Source organism: Petromyzon marinus, chromosome 42 (genome assembly GCF_048934315.1).
Source record: "Petromyzon marinus isolate PM22_M1 ecotype Great Lakes invasive population chromosome 42, UKy_Petmar_22M1.pri1.0, whole genome shotgun sequence".
Taxonomy (NCBI): Eukaryota; Metazoa; Chordata; class Hyperoartia; order Petromyzontiformes; family Petromyzontidae; genus Petromyzon; species Petromyzon marinus.
The window spans coordinates 3,814,430-3,833,326 of record NC_133708.1 but is presented as its reverse complement, the minus strand read 5'-3'; the positions used below and the strand labels follow the sequence as shown (position 1 = coordinate 3,833,326).

The 18,897-nt window shown below is 47.8% G+C and overlaps 1 protein-coding gene across 1 annotated transcript; it reads left to right on the top strand.

The window, feature by feature from the left end:
- Window positions 1-2,236: 2,236 nt before the first annotated feature.
- LOC116951143 (tRNA (adenine(58)-N(1))-methyltransferase, mitochondrial) lies at window positions 2,237-18,670 on the top strand. Its single transcript, XM_032969600.2, has 9 exons — window positions 2,237-3,061; window positions 5,909-6,419; window positions 8,825-8,994; window positions 11,359-11,461; window positions 13,651-13,844; window positions 14,404-14,495; window positions 15,438-15,613; window positions 16,028-16,102; window positions 18,515-18,670. Exons 1-9 carry the CDS (start codon window positions 2,750-2,752, stop codon window positions 18,550-18,552), a joined length of 1,671 nt encoding a protein of 556 aa, XP_032825491.1. The 5' UTR covers window positions 2,237-2,749; the 3' UTR covers window positions 18,553-18,670.
- Window positions 18,671-18,897: the final 227 nt, after the last annotated feature.

The following is an 18,897-nucleotide window of genomic DNA, read 5'->3' as shown; positions in this document are numbered from 1 at the left end:
GACTTCCTGTCTGACAGGAAGCAGTGCGTTAAGCTGGGAACACAAGTCTCTGACTCCAGGTCCATCAGCACCGGAACTCCTCAGGGCTGCGTCCTTTCCCCTCTGCTCTTCTCCCTGTATACCAACAGCTGCACCTCCAATCATCTGTCCGTCAAACTATTGAAGTTTGCGGATGACACCACCCTCATTGGGCTGATCTCTGGTGGGGATGAGTCTGACTATAGGTGGGAAGCTGACAATCTGGTGACCTGGTGTAGCCAGAACAACTTAGAGCTAAATGCTCTAAAGACAGTTGAGATGGTTGTGGACTTCAGGAAGAATACAGCACCACTCACCCCCATCACCCTGTTAGACTCCCCAGTAAAAATTGTAGAGTCCTTCCGCTTCCTGGGCACTATTCTCTCCCGGGACCTCAAGTGGGAATTGAACATCAGCTCCCTCACCAAGAAAGCTCAACAGAGGATGTACTTTCTACGGCAGCTGAAGAAATTCAACCTGCCAAAGACAATGATGGTGCAATTCTATACAGCGATCATTGAATCCATCCTCACCTCCTCCATAACCGTCTGGTACGCTGCTGCCACTGCCAAGGACAAGAGCAGACTGCAGCGTATCATCCACACTGCTGAGAAGGTGATTGCCTGCAATCTACCAACCCTCGAGGACCTGCACACGACAAGGTCCATGAGGCGAGCGAGGAAGATTATGGCCGATTTCTCCCACCCTGGACACTCTCTGTTTCAGCTACTCCCCTCCGGCAGAAGGCTTCGGTCCATCAGGACCAAAACCTCACGCCATAAAAACAGTTTCTTCCCATCTGCTGCTGGCCTGTTAAACAAGGCCAAGGGCTAACACTGTTTTTAACATTTGATCTACATAACGACACCTTGCCGATATTAACTATGTTACCCTATTTGTATTTTTTATTTTTAAATTATATCTTAAAGCTATTTTATATTCGATATGTATTTAATTTTATATACTTCAGCCCCTTGGTGTTAGACTTTTAACCCTTATTATAGTAAGACTTGTTTAAAACTTATTTAAGATTTTAGATTCCTATATGTTGAATGTATGCACCATCCTGCCAAAGTAAATTCCGTGTCGGTGTGAACTTACATGGCGAATAAAACCCTTTCTGATTCTGATTCTGATTATACTGTGTGTGTCTTGACCCCTGCCAAACCCCGGAGAGTGACTCAACGAACCCCTGGGGTTCGATCGAACCCAGCTTAAGAACCACTGATATAGATAGTTATAGGAGTGCCTACAACTGGTGCAAGAATAGGTGAATAAAGTGTAAGTAGGTGACTTGTTACGTGTCGGCGTGAGTACTTTTTGAAGACACTACACATAGTTCCATTGATAGTTCCATTTATTTGGTATAGCCCTGTGAGCCATTCGGCTCTTGAATCGGGTGCAACCGCAACAAACAAAAAAATAAACAATAAAACATCTTAAAGTGACTATGCGACTGTGCAAACAGAAAATCCAGTAAAAAACATCTAAATATTCCTGAAATAGCACCGTACACCAAAACTGTGCGCAAAAATCCCAGTGGGATGCAAGTCAAACAACAACAACCACAAGACAACTTAGATTAAGGCCATCAGTCTAACTCTGTACTACAATAAACAAAAACATGGCCAAACCAAAAAACTTTTCGAAATCACAAAAACATGACACGCAAAGTAGCTATGCTTGATTTCAGTGTCAAATATATACACATACACAACATACAATAATACTGCGCTCATATACATAAACCCATGTAGTCTTCGAGATTGGAGTGGTAAGTACGATACAGTAAATAGAGTAACTTTTTAAAGTTGGATGTTTATTTTTGTCCATTGTATGTTAATGTCTGACAATTTCAGACAGTAAACAAATAAAAAAACATATAACACCTAAAAACATGTAATACAAGAATGTGCAAAAAATAATCTATTTTAAATAATTATTTAGTGATTAATTATCCGGAGTTTTTGAAAATATGGCGTTCCCTCCCTCCTGCATAATGAATCGATGATCGACTCTAAACGCGTGATGTTGATTTTAAATGTGGAAGGAAAAACCGGAGGGCACGGAGAAAAATCCATGCGACCACGGGGAGAGAGACACTGCAAACTCCAAATATACAGCAGGGGTCAGGGTCGGGATCGAACCAACGACCTCCCGTATACCAGGCGAGGTAGTTAACATCTCTTAGCCACCGCGACGCCCTCTATTTCACACAGACGGAGCAGGTGGAGTCCACGTTTGACGGCCTCAAGGTGCACCTAGCCTGGCACAAAAGGGGCCGTGGCCATCACGGCCGCAGGAACAGCCCACGGGAAACGAAACGCCATCGATTCAAGAATCGCGACGGCGAATCGCTCACACCGATCGCCTCGGAATCGACAGTCGACGCCGTCGAGTGGTGACGTCACGCAACGTGCGACGATCACTCGAAACGCCAAATGACGTCACCGAGGACCTCAAACTTCCGAGACGTGAGGGGAGGACGAGGGTCCGCGTCAAACCGCGCGTCTGGGTTCAGGCACCGCCGCTTTTGCGTGCCGCGCGCCCGGCTCAGACACTGCGCAAGTTGCGTGCGCGCGCCCGTTGCCTCTCTCTCTCGAGCGGGTGCCGCGCGTTCTTTACGATACAGTGACAACCTTTTAGCGGAACAGCGCGAACGAATTCAGCCGCACTCGCCCTTCGTTAACTCGCCCGCTCGCCCTTGGAGGAGGGCGAAGGGGGGTTGGGGATGAGCTGGGGGGGCGCAGCCCGCGCGGCCCTCGCCTCCGCTCCGCTTCGCCCGCAGCTCGGCGCGCTCGCCGTGGGCTCACGTGGGGGGCTCGCGGGGTCGCGCGCCGTCGCCGCCTCCTCACGTGGGTTGTTGGCGCGCGCCCCCGTCACGTCACGTGGTGAGTTCGGGGGGTCGCGCGTTCCCGTCACGTCACGTGGGTTGTTGGCGCGCGCCCCCGGCACGTCACGTGGGCTCGCCAGCCGTGCGGGCTCGCACCCTGACGACATCGAAAGCGAAGGGCGCGGCGCGAGTGACGTCACAGAGTCACAGGTAAGACGTGACCTCACGTTGTGCCCCCCCCCCAACGAACATGCCAGATGTAGAGGTTTTTAACCTCTTAAAGCTGTTCGGTCTAAGGGGCTGTCCATAAATGACGTCACGCGATTTTGGACGATTTTTGACCTCCCCCCTCGTCTCACGGCGTCACAAAAAGTCAGACCCCCCCTCAAATATGACGTCACAAAGCTCTGCCTCCCCCCCTCCCAAAACCATATTTTCATTTTTAAAGTAAAACATGCTTAAAATCGCTTTAAACTATTGTTATTGTAGTGCATATTTAATGTGGCACTGCACTCTGATTAAGTAGAACGTGTCTATATTTAAGTTGCGCATTTTGATGTGACGTCACATTTCTCAACCCCACCCCCCTCGTCACACATCGGCACAAATGTCTGACCCCCCCCTAGGTGCGTGACGTCATTTATGGACGGCCCCTAAGGTCACGTTGCGGATGAACATTTACAATTTTCCAGTGACAGTTTACGAAAAAGCTTTTGGGTCATTTACATATTTGCAGCATTATAATAATTGTGGTAAGGGAACGATTTTGACTTAAACTTTAGTGACTGCAGGAATTCATATTCTATGGTTCTTTCGTTAAAGTAACTTTTTTCGGTAAAATTACTTTTTAATCGGTAAAATCACTTTCTAATCACTTTCTTTTTATTTTTTCTATCTACTTGGCTTACCGAAAGAACCATAGAATAATGGAGACGATGTCATGGGCTGTTGGCTGTGAAAATAAAAACGATTCGGAATTACGGATAAATCCGAAATTCAGAATTGCATCCTGAGTACAGATCATTGGTGACAGCCCCAACGTTTGATAAGCTTACAATTATAAATGTTAATCTACAGCCCTTTGGCGATTCACTCCGTTATGAGGGCTGCTCCCCCCATGCAGTGTCTCTCGCGGGGGTTCTTCACCATATTTCACCACGGCTGCTCTGTGTGGGTCGATTAAGGCGCGGAGCATAGAAGTGCAGTACAATGATGAATCCTGCTGCACTGTCCTCTTTTTGGCATGGTAGACACAGGGCGGCGAGACGCTGCACGAAGATCCAATAAAAATGTGTCAATAGCGAGTTTAATGTTAGAGATTCATACCTGTCAACCCCTTATCAGTGCCCTACCTTATTACAGACCAATTCAGACATTATTGATTACCCAGTATCCTTATAAATCTTAACGTTCATCCTACAAAGTCCCATCATAAGGGAGAAACACAAACAAATAGATATTTTGTTGCCCGTATTTAAACGTCTGTATGCCGTACGGACCTGAAAACTCAATTTCCCTGTACAAGAATACGGAGAGAACTGTATGGGTTGACAGGTTTGTAGATTTAAAAGGAAAAAAAAAACATTTAAAGTCACGGTTATTCCGACTAATAATGTAGCCTCGTGTTACAACACGCGGTGCATGACGGGAGCCGGCACACGGGGCCACGTCACAGTACTCGGTGCATGCTGGGGGCTGGCTGTGTGAAGCCGTTGAAGCTCTGCACCAAGGCAGGGGGATTTCACACTCCGCTGGTGGTGATGTTTATTTACTGGGCCTGGCAGTTGATTTTAAAAAAACCCCATTAATTCCAACTGAGGTTGAAAGCGTTAATGCGGTGTCGTTCACCGCAAGGCCACCGCGGGTGCCCTGGCGGGCCCCAGGGGCCTTTAGTCCAGCACCTGACCTGCGGCCCCCACCGACGATACACAAAGAGTGAAAACACCCCCCATTGTCATCATCATCGTGCTGCTGTAAAACCCAACAATGGTTTCAAATGTGTGGTGGCCCTCACCACACTCCCGATGATGTCTTATCGGCGACAGTGGGCCCCCCCTTCTGAAAATTAATGAAGAACATTGCCATTAATGTATTCCCTCTATTCGTCTATCTCTGTCCGTCTGTAGCGGTAAGTCTCGATAACTCTTTATCGATCCAATACGAAGACATATTGCTGTGATTTGTAGTGACTTGCCCTTCAGGAAACACGGCCAGATTGATCAAATGGTTGCCTAAAACTGCACTAAATATAAAAGCCAGCTTCTCACGCATTAACAGACAATGTTCCATCCTTTGGTTGCCACTCCACCAGCATGCTTGACCATCAGCTATCATCTCTTCAAGATGTCCCTTAATAACTCCCAATAAAGTGGGTATCATGAACCCAACAATCTCACCTCCGATTAGCATGGTTGGCTACGTACGGTGCAAAAGAAGTTCAACATACCTATAACTAGCAGCAGATCTATTGAGTGGTATGACCAATTTATCCCACAAGCACCGAACATCACAATGCAGGACCCTCCTAAATGTGTGTCTTGGTGATTCATTGAGGTGTTGCTGCATAAACTTCGTGCATTTGTTATAGGCCAGGTGTGTCCAAACTTTAATTCCATAAGTATTTTCAGAATCGCCACCACCTCTGTCCTCCACAACACATTGCAATATGGTGTCCAAGACCATTCACTAAATTATATCACGCACTCGCACAAACGAATTAACTTTAGCACTGTCATTTAATTTCAGAGCCACGGTGGTACTTTTTTATATATGTCCTGAAGTTTTTCTCTCCACGTTAAAAAAAACATGCGTTTAAGAGTATTGGGCTGCTATAAATGTCCAGGTGATAAGCCACTGTATGAGCTCTCATTTGTGATAGCCAGGTTGCTTCTGAAAAAGAGCTTTATAGCTCAGTGGGCCTTACGTGGTAAAATAAAATATAGTTTATAGTTTAATGGTACAATGAAGGGACACGAGTTCGTGGGTCGGATTTTGCCTCTTAAGAGCCCTGTTGTTGCAGGTGTAGATGATGGCGTTTCCACTGCCCCTTGTTCCCAGGTCGCGGATGCTGCCTCCTCACCCCTTGTCCGGCGCGGCACGTGGCGCCGTTCCCTGTCCCCAGCCGCACGCCTCGCCACCCTCCTGGGTCCCCAGAGCCTCAGCCCTGATGCGGAGTCTGCGGGACAGGAGGCACAGGGCCAAGGCAGCTATCCGTCGAATGAAACGCAACCTGACACCAGCATCAAAGGCGTGGACGAGGACACGCAACACGGTGCCCGACATACGGACGACGAGTCGCGACCCAACGTCGCACACGCGGGCAAAGAGATGGAGCCCAGCAGCGCGCACGCGGCCGAAGAAATGGTCGCTTTGCGAAATGGCCCCTGTGTCAAACCCCATCCCAAAGAGCCAAAGATGGGCGGTGAGGGTCGTGAAGGGGCGTGCGCGGTGCGTGACGATAGGCCGCTCGGCTCTGCGGAGCGGTGCCTTGGGGTCGGGGACCTGGTGCTGGTGGAGAACCGCAAGGGGAACGTCGTCAAGATGCAGAAGATGCTGAAGTTGAAGGAGGGTGAGTTCCAGCGTGTAGCCGAGTGCGATGTCGCGTGTGTTGGGAAGACGCGTATGTGCGTGCGTGCCGAGTGATGTAAGTGGGAAGTGATAGTGTAGCGGTTAGCGCGCTGCGCTACGAATCCGGCAATCCGAGTTAGATTCCCGCTCACGGCCAACACCAGTGACGATTATCTGAACTGGCCCTGGGCCTCCTCTAGGTTGACTCAGCCTCAAATAAGAACCTGGTGAGGCGTCTAAAACATCACCACTAGGCAGATAAAGGCGGTTGTGGCGCGGTGCTGGCCACCCACCCCCTCGTGTAGTACCGTTCCGGCCTTCATAGGTGCTTGCCAACAGCACTTGCCCCTACGGTCTGTTCAGGCTATATGGGGGATTTTTGTTTTGTTGAGTGACATCTGTATCAGCAGTAAGGCCTGCTAAACAAATGCTGCTGTGCAGTGTATGGATGGAGGTGGACTTTTATGTCAAGCATAAAATCACTGCAAGAACAATGAACGGGGTAGAGTAGTTTATTTAATGTGCATGGGGATATTTCTCTCTGTGATAATTTTGTGGAAACCTGGCTTGTGTTGAATGTTTTTTTTTGCAGGCGCTGAGTGATTGTGTGCTGTGAGCGTTGAGTGGGCACGTAGACCCAAGATATTTGACAACGGCTTTTTTGTGTTTAGTTTGTTGTCCTTCCCCCATGCCCCCAATTAGCACGGTTGGCTACGTACGGTGCGAAAGAAGTTAAACATACATACATCTTCCTTTTTTCCTTCTGCCTATGGCTGACTGCCTCTGTTAAACATGCCCATTGTTTCTGTACAGCATCTTGAGATCATGTTGTATTTAGACATTATTCAAATCCAAAGTGTGTCTTATGTAATGATTCATCAGTTGATTTAGCTTTTATTTTTAAGCTCATCAATAAATGCATATGCTCGTGCACATAACAATCATTCATTATAAAGTATTTTCGAATTGATCGCGATCTAAATCACAACACTTTATGAATAATATTGGTCGCGAAAGCTTACTTGTTAAAGTCACGTAAAAGTATAAAACAACAAAAAATAAAAATACAAAAATAAAAAAATCACTACATTTCGGCCACAACACAAGTGGCCTTCATCAGGTGAAGGGACCAGACTGTCTCGAGGACAGCACTGGAGTGAACACAGCCAAGCTCAGACCGCGACCTTTAAGCTTGTGTGAGAGGAATTAAGGTGCCTTGACAAAGGAATTAGCATAAAAAATAGCATTTAATTGGCGGACTTAGCATGATGAACGGTGTAGAGGGGGTGAACATGTGCAGACCAGCGAGGTCACGGTCTGAGCTTGGCTGTGTTCACTCCAGCGCTGTCCTCGAGACAGTCTGGTCCCTTCATCTGATGAAGGCCACTTGTGTTGTGGCCGAAACGTTGTGAATTTTTGTTGTTGTTTTATACTTTTACGTGACTTTACCGAATAGAACCAAAGAGTATGGATCCTTGCAGTCACGAAAGCTTCAAATCTAGAACCTACTTGTTAAATACACGTAATAATCAGTTTATAATTTATCCAAAATCTATGCACATTTAATGAAATTTTTGCCTTTAGGCCAACGAATTAAATAATATAGAACTAATAAAACACAACGTACAAGACGAACAATACAAATGAGACTAAAAAGAATCGATTCTTGAATGGATTCGAGACCCCCCCCAAATCATTATATTACGTTAAACCGCAGGTTGAGTGAATCTCTCTTGTGAGCGACGAGTGAACGTGCCGTGAATGGACTGATTCGTGTGTTGTAAGTGTTGGTTGTGATGTCGGATTATGAGCGTTGATATCGTTTGCCGGTGGCCGAGACTAACTTGGGAGTGGCAGCCAAAGGAGGAAAAACACCCAGTGGGTTTTGTTTACTGCTGAGATGGAGTGATGAAATCATCTCTTGTGCAGATGCTCGGTGGATCGTTACATCGCAGGACAATGAGAGATGGTGACAGCTTGGGGAGGACTTCATCCAGAAGTAGATAGGTCATAGCTGCTGCTGATAAGATGATGTCAATGCTGTGCAAGTTGTGAGTATTGTGTGCATGTAATTTTCCTCTTCCAAACACTGGCCATTGACAAGCATAGACAGTATCAGGAATTTGACTTCTTCTGTGGACGATTCCAATGTTAAAATATCCGTGCTCGGAATCACCAGGAGAAACCCATCCCCTCGAATGGAGATGCAGGAATCGTCATAGACATGAATGGGGAACGGCATCTGTGGACGATTCCGAGAAGCGCCATTAATCTCAATGTAAATTCCCACATTTCCATTCAAATGAATGGGAGTTCTAGCAGCGGCTACGCATGTACGTACGTTGAACTTATTTCGCACCGTACGTAGCCAACCGTGCCAATCGGAGGTGTGTGCTCTGCTGGCAGGCAAGCGCCTGCATACGATGTGGGGTTCTCTACAGCACAGCGACCTCGTGGGCCGCATGCCCGGCGTGGCCGTGAAGGCGTCTGAAGGCGCACTGTTCGTGGTGCGGCGCCCGTCTCTCTACGAGTTCACGCTGTTCATGTCGCGAACGGCCACCATCGCCTACCCCAAGGTGGGATTTTGCGCACGCTCGCCTGTTCACGCTCGCCCATTCATTCCGTTTTGCCATGTTTCACATCTGCTTAACGATGAGCATGGTTGCCGTGATATAAGTTCAATCAATCTTCATTTTACGTGCCAATATCGCCTTCAATAAAGTAGGCATTGCTGTGCATTACAACAGAATGGGAATGGTACAGGAGGCATACAGCAATAGGAATTTTTCAGATGTTCATCTGCGACTGTCTGGAACGCTCTTCCTTCTAATATTCGGAAGCCACTGGAGTTATGCATCTCGATTGAAAACTCATTTCTTGAGAAATGCTTTTCGTATTTATAGTTTGTTGTCCTTCCGCCGCACCTCCGATCAATGCGGTTAGCTACGTATGGTGCGAACGAAGTTCAACATACATATGAATGAAAAAAAGAAACCCATCGCACCTTCAGCGGCTAACACCGACTGAGCAAAGTAGATTGCAACCGTGCGTAATGAATAGTATAAGAAAGGTGAGTAGAAAATACAAATTAATAAAAGGAATGAAAAGTAAAGTTGTCACAATGCGATATGTTGATGAAGTGATAATTATCACGATATCAGTTTCCCATACCTTGGTAATTGTATTTCGCTCTTGTGTTGTACTTGATCACTTTTCTGTATTTCATGTACAAATAAATATTACATAATGTCTACAATTAGATTGCAACAAGTATTCTCACCGTTGCTACTTTTACAATCTATAGCAGACACGGACAGCCAATAGACAGTGAAAGAGACACAGTCACAGACTAGGAAAAACACCGAGCGAAACAGAGAGAGAGACGGACACGGAGTCAGATAGAGAGGATCATGGCAGATGGACAGAGGAACATGACAGACAGAGAGGGACATGGCAAGAGACAGAGAGCCACTTGCCACTTCATCAGAAACAGTGCTGCTGCACATTGCGATCAAAACCTTTGCATTCTAGCACATACGCTTAAGAAGCTGTAAAACATTTGATGGCAGTAAAGTCATGACCAAATCACTCTGTGTGCACATGGTCTCATCAGATCTCATAAGTTAAGCAGCCTGCAAACATGGATAGTGCTTGGAAGTGTGACCACCATGTATAAAACGGACATTATAGGCTGCTGTGGGTGTGCTTTGCCAACAGTGCAAGAAAAATACATTGTTGTACCGTACTATGTTCCAACGTCTATGTGCCCCACCTTTGCCAACTCGCGCTGACCAGCGCGGTGAAGTACGACCGTGTAAACACCCACAACTCGCACGGCTTCGGGAGGCCCTCATACAGCAGCGGATTGACAAAGAGCTCAGCGTAATGAGCGTGGGGGGCAGGGGATGTCTTGTCCCCCCCCCACTTGATGGCCAAACCTACGAGTTGGGCCCCCCTTGACAACCACCATGAGATGTTTTCTACAATGATGTACAAGAACAAAAAGTATTTAAAACGCGGTTTACATGTATTTTCATGAAAATGCTTTCGATTACATTCCACGATTTATTGTATTTGAGTTAAGAGCAGTAACGTTTGGCGATCGTGCGAGACAAATCAAATATTGGGGGCCCCACCTGACTGATTACCGCACCCCCTGAGCTGATAATGTCGTTACTACGCTATTGTAAATGACTGTCCATGTACATATCTTCTGACATAGTAATGATGATGGCAGTGGTGATCACGCTGATGACGACAATGATGGTAATGACCCGAGCGAAGGAAATGGTGGTGGTGATGGTTATGATGGCAGCGATATAAACCAGTGAAAACGATGGGTGTAGCAACGATACTAATATTGATGGGAGACGATGTTAATTGGTGGTGTCTATTATTTAGTTGTCATTGGTGATATAACAGACCGTACAAAATATAACGACGTAATGCCTGATCCACAAATACGAAGGAGACAAGACAGCGATACACTCCGCTACTCCTGACGCGGTTGTCTGGCTTGACCACCTGATTGTGAAATTGTAGTTGTTGTCTCTACGTCAACATCAGCCGTACGAAAGAAGAAGATTGGGGATATTCTTTGGTAAAGTCACGTAGATAGAAAAATAATAAAATAATGCTTTATTATTTTATGAATTCCTGCAGTCACGAAAGCTTTAAGTCAAGATTGGTGATAATGAGGACCAAGATAGTAAGCATGATGATGGTTATGATGAAGGTCATGATGAAGGTCATGATGACGGTTATGATGATGGTTATGATGATGGTTATGATGGTCATGATGATGGTTATGATGGTCATAATGATGGTTATGATGATGGTTATGGCGGTCATGATGATGGTTATGATGAAGGTTATGATGAAGGTCATGATGATGGTTATGATGATGGTTATGATGGTCATGATGATGGTTATCATGGCAGGATGTGAGTGCCATGCTCATGCACCTTGACCTGAGACCGGGAGACGTGGTGCTGGAGGCCGGGTCGGGGAGTGGAGCCATGACGCTGATGCTGTCCGGTGCAGGTGACCCCTCCCGCTGCACCGTTTGATTCACCCACGTTTACCACGCCACATTTCACCATGCCGCGCTTCACCGTGGGACACTTCACCGTGCCCCGGGGGTCGGCAACCAGAATAACAAGAAGAGACATTTTTTTTCCAATTAGGTAAAATAAAACCTCAATATTTCAAAAGAGCCGCAATGGATGTGAATACGAGACGGTGGTCCTTAATAAATAATGTCACGAAAACAGTCCTTAATGAGCCACAGGTTGGTGACCCCTGCCCATGGCAAACTGAGCTTCCATGGCAAACTGGACTTCCATGGTAAACTGGGCTTCCATGGCAAACTGGACTTCCATGGTAAACTGGGCTTCCATGGCAAACTGGACTTCAATGGTCAACTGGACTTCCACGGACAGGGGTCGGCAAACAAAATAACAAGAAGAGCCATTTTTTTGGAATTCAGTAAAAAAAACAACTCTTTCAGGAGCCACAACGCAGTCTCCGGAGCCACAGGTCTTGCTGACCCCTGACCATGCCACACTTTACAATGCTGCATGAATAAAACGACTTTTCCTCATGTAGCCTTTAACAAACCGTTGGGGTAAGTTCTGTTGGCAAGCGCCTATTAATTCCTGCACAGCGTACAATGTGGTGGTGTGGCTAGCGCCAGGTTTGGTATTGTTGCCCTTCCCCAGTGCCGATGTTTTGTACATTGTATCAGGTACTCGTATGAGGCTGACTCGCCCTAGAGGAGGCCCATATCACGTTTTGGATATCCATGGATTGTATGTTGAACTTCTTTCGCACCGTACTTAGCCAACCGGGATAATCGGAGGTGCGGGGGAAGATACAACAAACTAAACACAAAAAGCAGTTCTAAAGAAATGAGTTTTCAATCTAGATTTAAACTGCAAAGCTGCAGTGGCGGCGTTAGCGATTGTCGGGAATTGATGCCAGGTCGCTGGCTTTGTAGGGCAGTATATAAACACACTTTTACAACTATTAAAAAATAATAATAGGTTAAACACTTTCTGGCAATAAAACAGGTATTAAGATGTTCAAACACCAAATAGAAACCTTTTTCAAGGAATCATGTCTGCATTATTGTGGTGAACATGCAAACAAACATGCTCTGATAATATATGCATTGTCTTTGAAACTGATTGGCCTACACCAGAGACAGCCTTCTTTAGGGCCTAGTCTCAACCAGTGTTAGGCCAGAGCAAAACGAAAAAAGAGGAACAGCACAAAGATAATGCCACTATCGGAGCATTTAAAGCTCGGGGTGAGCATCTGCAAAATGGGACCTTTTTTGCCAGTATCAAAATATGAAAAAATACGAAGAGGTTTTACCCTTTCTGACACTTTTACAACTCGTAGTCAAGCCACTGGTTGTATATATGAATGTTGAACTTCTTTCGCACCATATGTAATCATCTGTGCTCATCGGAGGTGCAGTGAGGGTGGGACCAGAAACTAAACACAAAAAGCAGTTATAAAGAAATTAGTTTTCCATCTTTAATAAATTATATTTCAATCTAAGAAATTGGTTTTCAATTAGATTCGACTCGCAACCGCATGATGCGCATCACTTCGACATGGCCCACAAGCAATATCCGTCACTGGGCATCTTGGCTGCACTAATCAGGTACTAGAGGGGAATATTTTTGACCTGGCTATAGCACGGTGTTTCTAATTTTAGTCTGATTCTGTCACAGCTGAAAGTCCTAGCAGTGACAGAACAATTTCTGACTTTAAACCCCACCTAATTTACTCCTGGTATGAGGACAACCGTTTATTATAAACCTTGCTGACAAGTGCGCCCACCTCCGTTGCGTTTATGGCCATCTGCCACAATGCACAGCGCGTTGTAACGAGGGCCCCCCTCTCTCACCATGTCAGTCATGGGGGCAGAGGGGGTTGTTGGTCAGTGCGGGGGTTGGCGAAGGGAATGGAATGCCCTAGGACCAGTTCAGTTATCGCTCACCACTGATGTTGGACGTGACTGGGAATCGAACTCACGTCACCGGGGTTTGTAGGGCATAGCGTAGACCATCACGCTGTAGCTCCACCACCAAAAAAAAACGCACTACGAGCAGCACACGCGAACATCGCAGCCCGTCACTGTCACCCCGCCCCCCATCGCCCACCACCATCGGCCCCTTATCCTCCTACCACTTTCGCTCACCCCCTTTTCCCCACCACAGTGTGGGAGCCTGGCCACGTGGTGTCATGTGATGTACGCGAGGATCACCTGCACGTGGCTCAGAGGAATGTGGCGTCGTGGCGCTCTGCGTGGGAACAGGCGCGGGGCGTCGACTCGTGGCCGCGAAACATCTCCTTCCTGAAGGCGGACGTGCTGCGTGACACGCACCTCACCCACCAGTACACGTACGACGCGGTACGCACTTAACCCGGCAGTACACGTACGACTCTGTACGCACTTAACCCGGCAGTACACATACGACTCTGTACGCACTTAACCCGGCAGTACATGTACGATGCTGTACGCACTTAACCCGGCAGTACATGTGTGACGTGTGGTGATGTTGGTGTCGATGATAGTGCTACGGTTAGCGTGCTGCGCTACGAACCCGGCGTCCCAAGTTCGATTCCCGCTCATGGCCAACACCTGTGATGCGATTATCTGAACTTGTCTTTCGCCTCCCCTGGTGTGATGTGTAAACATCACCACTAGGGAGACAAAGGCGTCCCAGCGTGGTGCTGGCCACCCACTTGTGTGCCGTGCCGGACTTCATAGGTGCTTGCTAACAGCACTTGCCCCGACAGACTTGTCAAGGCTATACGGGTGGGATCTTTATCTTTGTTTATAATATTGTGAATGTGATGTAGTAATTACGGTGATGTAAACAGGTTTTTTTTTATTTGATGGTGACGATGGTGGTGATGTAGTGATTGCGGTGATGTAAACAGGTGATGTGGGTGTGGTGATGCTGCAGGTGGTTTTGGATATGCTCAACGTTCACTTGGCTGTGTCATGTGTGCTGCCTGCGCTGAAGCCTGGGGGAGTGATCATGATCTACGTGGCCAAGTGAGAGACGCACTCCACAGAAAGCATTGCCACACCGCTCCGCACACAGCTGACGTGGCATTTATCAGAGAGGACGCTTGAAAAATCTGCTCCGTGTTACATGCTGTCTCGCGTGAATTTGAAGCGTCATTAAAATCGAAGGCATTTGACGCCACACTTTGGAACAAATTCCGTGCCCGTTAAATGCAGCTACCTTACAACATGAACTGGTCCTGGGCATCCGACTCCCTTCACAACGCCCGCACTGACCAGCACCATGTATGGTTTAACACCCACCCTCCCCCACGACTGACATGGTGAGAGAGGGGGGCCCTCGTTACAACGTGCTCTGCATTGTGGCAGCTGGCCGTAAACGCAACGGAGGTGGGCGCACATGTCAGCAAGGTTTATCATAAACGGTTGTGCTTATACCGGGAGTAAATTAGGTGGGGTTTCAAATCAGAAATTGTTCTGTCACTGCTAGGGCCTTCAGCTGTAACAGAAGCGGACTAAAATTAGAAACACCGTTCTATAGCCAGGTCAAAAATATTTCCCTCTAATACCTGATTAGTGCGGCTAAGATGCTCACAGTGACGGATATTGCTTGTGGGCCATGTCGAAGTGATGGGTCTCACGTGGTCGCGAGCCGTATCAAATTGAAACCTCATTTCTTAGATTAAAATGTTAATTTATTAAAGATTGAAATCTAATTTCTTTAGAATTGATCTTTGTGCATTTAGTTTCTGGTCCTTTCCCCCGCACCTCCGATTTGCGCGGTTGGCGACGTACGGCGCAAAAGAAGTTCAACATACACACGTACACACACAGAGCCCCATACTCTTCTGGGCTACACTTGCGTCGGCCACAACGTGCGCCACTTCAGTGGCAGACGGGTGGCTGCGCAGCGGCGATGCGGGCGCACTCAGGACCACCTGCCCCACGTGTGCACGTGCGTTTGTGCAGCATCACGCAGGCCGTGGATGTGGCGGCCACCGTTCGGTCGGAGCGGCTGCCGGTGAGCGTCGAGCTCGTGCTGGAGGTGTCCCACCGAAGCTGGGTCATTATTCCCGCGCTGCACAGAGACGGCAGTCCCTACACGAGACCCACGCGGGTCGGCGAGCCGGACAAGGGGGACGGAGGTGAGTGTGGTGCGGCGCGGCGAGGCCTCAACACCGCCCAGCCCACAGTAGCTGGGTCTGTGCCACAACCTTGACTGAGCCGTTACCACACTGCTCATGGCACCCGGGCTTTGCTAATGACCTCAGCCAGCTTTCACCATGCTACCCACGGAAACTGTCATCCCATGGCTTGTCGGTGAACCTTCACACCACCCACAGTAGCTGGCTCCGTGTCATGATCTCTTATTATGCCTTCACCACACTGCTCACGGTGTGGAGAGATGATGACCAATCGTCTGGATTTAAGAAGAGGAATTGAGAGTGGCTGTGTCCACGTTGGTGGGATGCGAGGGCGTGTGTTGTGCCCAGGAGGTCGCGAGGGTTTTGGGCGACAATAACCCTTCTCCCCTCCCCTCCCACATATTTTTTAAACAGGGTTTGAGAAGCCATCGCTGCAGAACCCCCGGCCATTCGTCTGTCGGCCAAACTCGGAGCAGTATGGGCACACAGGTGGGGGGTATGGGGGGGTGCGTGTACTGTGGTGGCGTTGCGCGGTGCTTGTTGGCTCGGCGATGTTTTCGTGGGTGGGTGGTGGACGCCGCCGTGCCGCGTTGGGCGGTGTGTATAAAGGGTAGACGATCACGTCTGGTGCGGAGGCTCACGTGAGTTGGCATCGGCAAACTTCATTGCACGTGAGTTCTTAACCATTTTACCCATCCCGAGGCGGTCTGCAAGTTGCTGGGTGCGGTGTCCCGTTCGCCGCAGAATGTCAGAACGTGCAAGCGGTTCGCCGTTAGTTTCATTTAGAGAGGCGTAGCGCTATTGTTTTTAAAGACATTGCACTCACCGCAGAGAACCGTAGCGACACGACCGAACTCTACGATAGCTGGCGCCAAACTGTGCCACACGCCCTCCCACATGACCTTGTGGGAGCCTCGGGTACGTCTTCCGACCTGAAGACGTACCTAATAAAAATTATTTTCTTTTGATTTTTTTCTTATGATTTCGTTCCGATGACGTACACATACATCACCGGAATGGGAGAGGGTTAACAGTCAACATAATATTGACTGTTAAGAAACGTAAGTGTGCTCGGGCAGCAGGACGCATCGTCATTGGCATGGACGATAACCGACGGTCGAGACTAAAGGAGGAGTGGTTGCCAAAAAAAGGGAAACGCGGCCAGGAGAGGACATCCACCACGGAGACGGAGAAATGGAATCAGTTTGTGTGCTGGAGCTTGGGGAGTTGTTGCATCATAGGGCCTTGAGGGGTGAAAACGGCATGGAGAGATCTTAATACTGCAATGGTTAGATCATGGTCGATGATGATGAGGTGTCAGACTCCCACCTTCCAAGGCGATGAGGTAATCGATAGCAGTACAGTCTAGCGAATTACTACTGCAAATAACGTGTGCTATGTGACTATATATTGTGTGTGAGTGTATATCATATGCACGTGTATTTATCTCTGTTTGATAATTTTAAGGGTTGTGCATGTGTAAAAGTATTGCTGTGTTTACATGTGTAGTGAGTTCAACTGAGTCACAGATGTACTCCTTGGAGGAAACACATTAATACCAAAACAAAGGGGTAACTGCCCCTTCACCAGATAACAACCTCCGGTGGTGGACCACCAGGCTAACTACACTAACTTAACCGTAACTAGCTACATGACCACCAGGCTAACTACACTAATTACACCGTAACTAGCTACGTGACCACCAGGCTAACTACACTAACTACACCGTAACTAACTACATGACCACCAGGCTAACCACACTAATTACACCGTTACTAGCTACATGACCACCAGGCTAACTACACTAACTACACCTTAACTAGCTACATGACCACCAGGCTAACTACACTAACTACACCGTAACTAGCTACATGACCACCAGGCTAACTATACTAATTACACCGTAACTAGCTACATGACCACCAGGCTAACTACACTAATTACACCGTAACTAGCTACATGACCACCAGGCTAACTACACTAATTACACCGTAACTAGCTACATGACCACCAGGCTAACTACACTAATTACACCGTAACTAGCTACATGACCACCAGGCTAACTACACTAATTACACCGTAACTAGCTACATGACCACCAGGCTAACTACACTAATTACACCGTAACTAGCTACGTAACCACCAGGCTAACTACACTAATTACACTGCGAGTAGCTATAACGGACAGAACCCCGCCTTGGGTCCAGGCACTACGTGTTGGTGACTCTTCTCAGACGTCGAACGTAGATTCTTCAGGATGACAACAGCAACGCTCAACCCCGGTCCCTCTGGGGACCCGGCTTATATCCTCACTGGTCGTGGCTGGCTCCGCCCTTGGCCACGACCACCTTCTCAAATCCTCTCGCCGGTTCCCGACCCAACACGTGACCACCCCTAGCCCCCACCTGGGGGCCCTGTGTAGACTTTACCGGCCACGTGTCCTTCGGGGTCAACCAGAGTGCCATGGCCCTTTGTAACCCCATTCCCATGGCCGGCACTCTCACACCCTACCCTGTAGGGGTTGGCACTGCACGCAGAGCGTGGTGCCATCCAGCACTGCCAGTCAGCGCTCACCGAGCCCCTCTAGGACCGGTACTGCACCCTCATATACGTGGTGCCTGCGATGTCAATACGTCGCACTCCGTGCCTCTCTCGAGCCGGCATCACACAGTGAAATCCGTGATGTCACTATACATGTACAACCCCATGAACGACAAGGCGTGGAAAGTTTTTTTTTTACAAGAGCCCATTGAGAGGAGTCTGCTCTTATGCAAGAGAGGTTTGTGTGGAGTAGATATGGTGGTGATCTCTATTTGCAGGTTCATGTCATTTTAATTTCTGTATCGTATATTTTGTTAAGGCGAAATGAAATTATAATGCGTGGATTGTATTTTTTCACAGCTTTCCTCATCAAGCTGCGAAAGATACTGCCAGAATAACCACGCGAGGATGCCTTCAACCAGCGGTGGATTGACACAGGGTTGCGAATTATTCTTACCGAATGTATGATGCTAATTCCTTTGCCTGAACGATGTTAATAAATATTTTGTATTACGACGTTTGTAAAATGTGTGGTTTGTGTGTGACGCTCTGAGCTGATTCAGCATTACTCTTTGGTTCTATTCGGTACAGTCATGTAGGCAAAAAATAAAACAACAAAAAATCACGACGTTTTGGCCACAACACAAGTGGCCTTCATCAGGTAAAGGGACCATACTGTCCAGAGGACAGCGTTGGAGTGAAGAAAGCCAAGCCCAGGTCGCCTCCTTTAAGCTATGAGGGGG

What these genes read in the sequence shown, in the direction of transcription:
- LOC116951143 (XM_032969600.2), top strand. Translation starts at nt 2,750, where the DNA reads ATGAGCTGGGGGGGCGCAGCCCGCGCGGCCCTCGCCTCCGCTCCGCTT. An exon ending in GCTGATGCTGTCCGGTGCAG is followed by an intron (nt 11,462 to 13,650) that starts GTGACCCCTCCC and finishes TCCCCACCACAG; the next exon opens with TGTGGGAGCCTGGCCACGTG. An exon ending in ATCATGATCTACGTGGCCAA is followed by an intron (nt 14,496 to 15,437) that starts GTGAGAGACGCA and finishes GCGTTTGTGCAG; the next exon opens with CATCACGCAGGCCGTGGATG.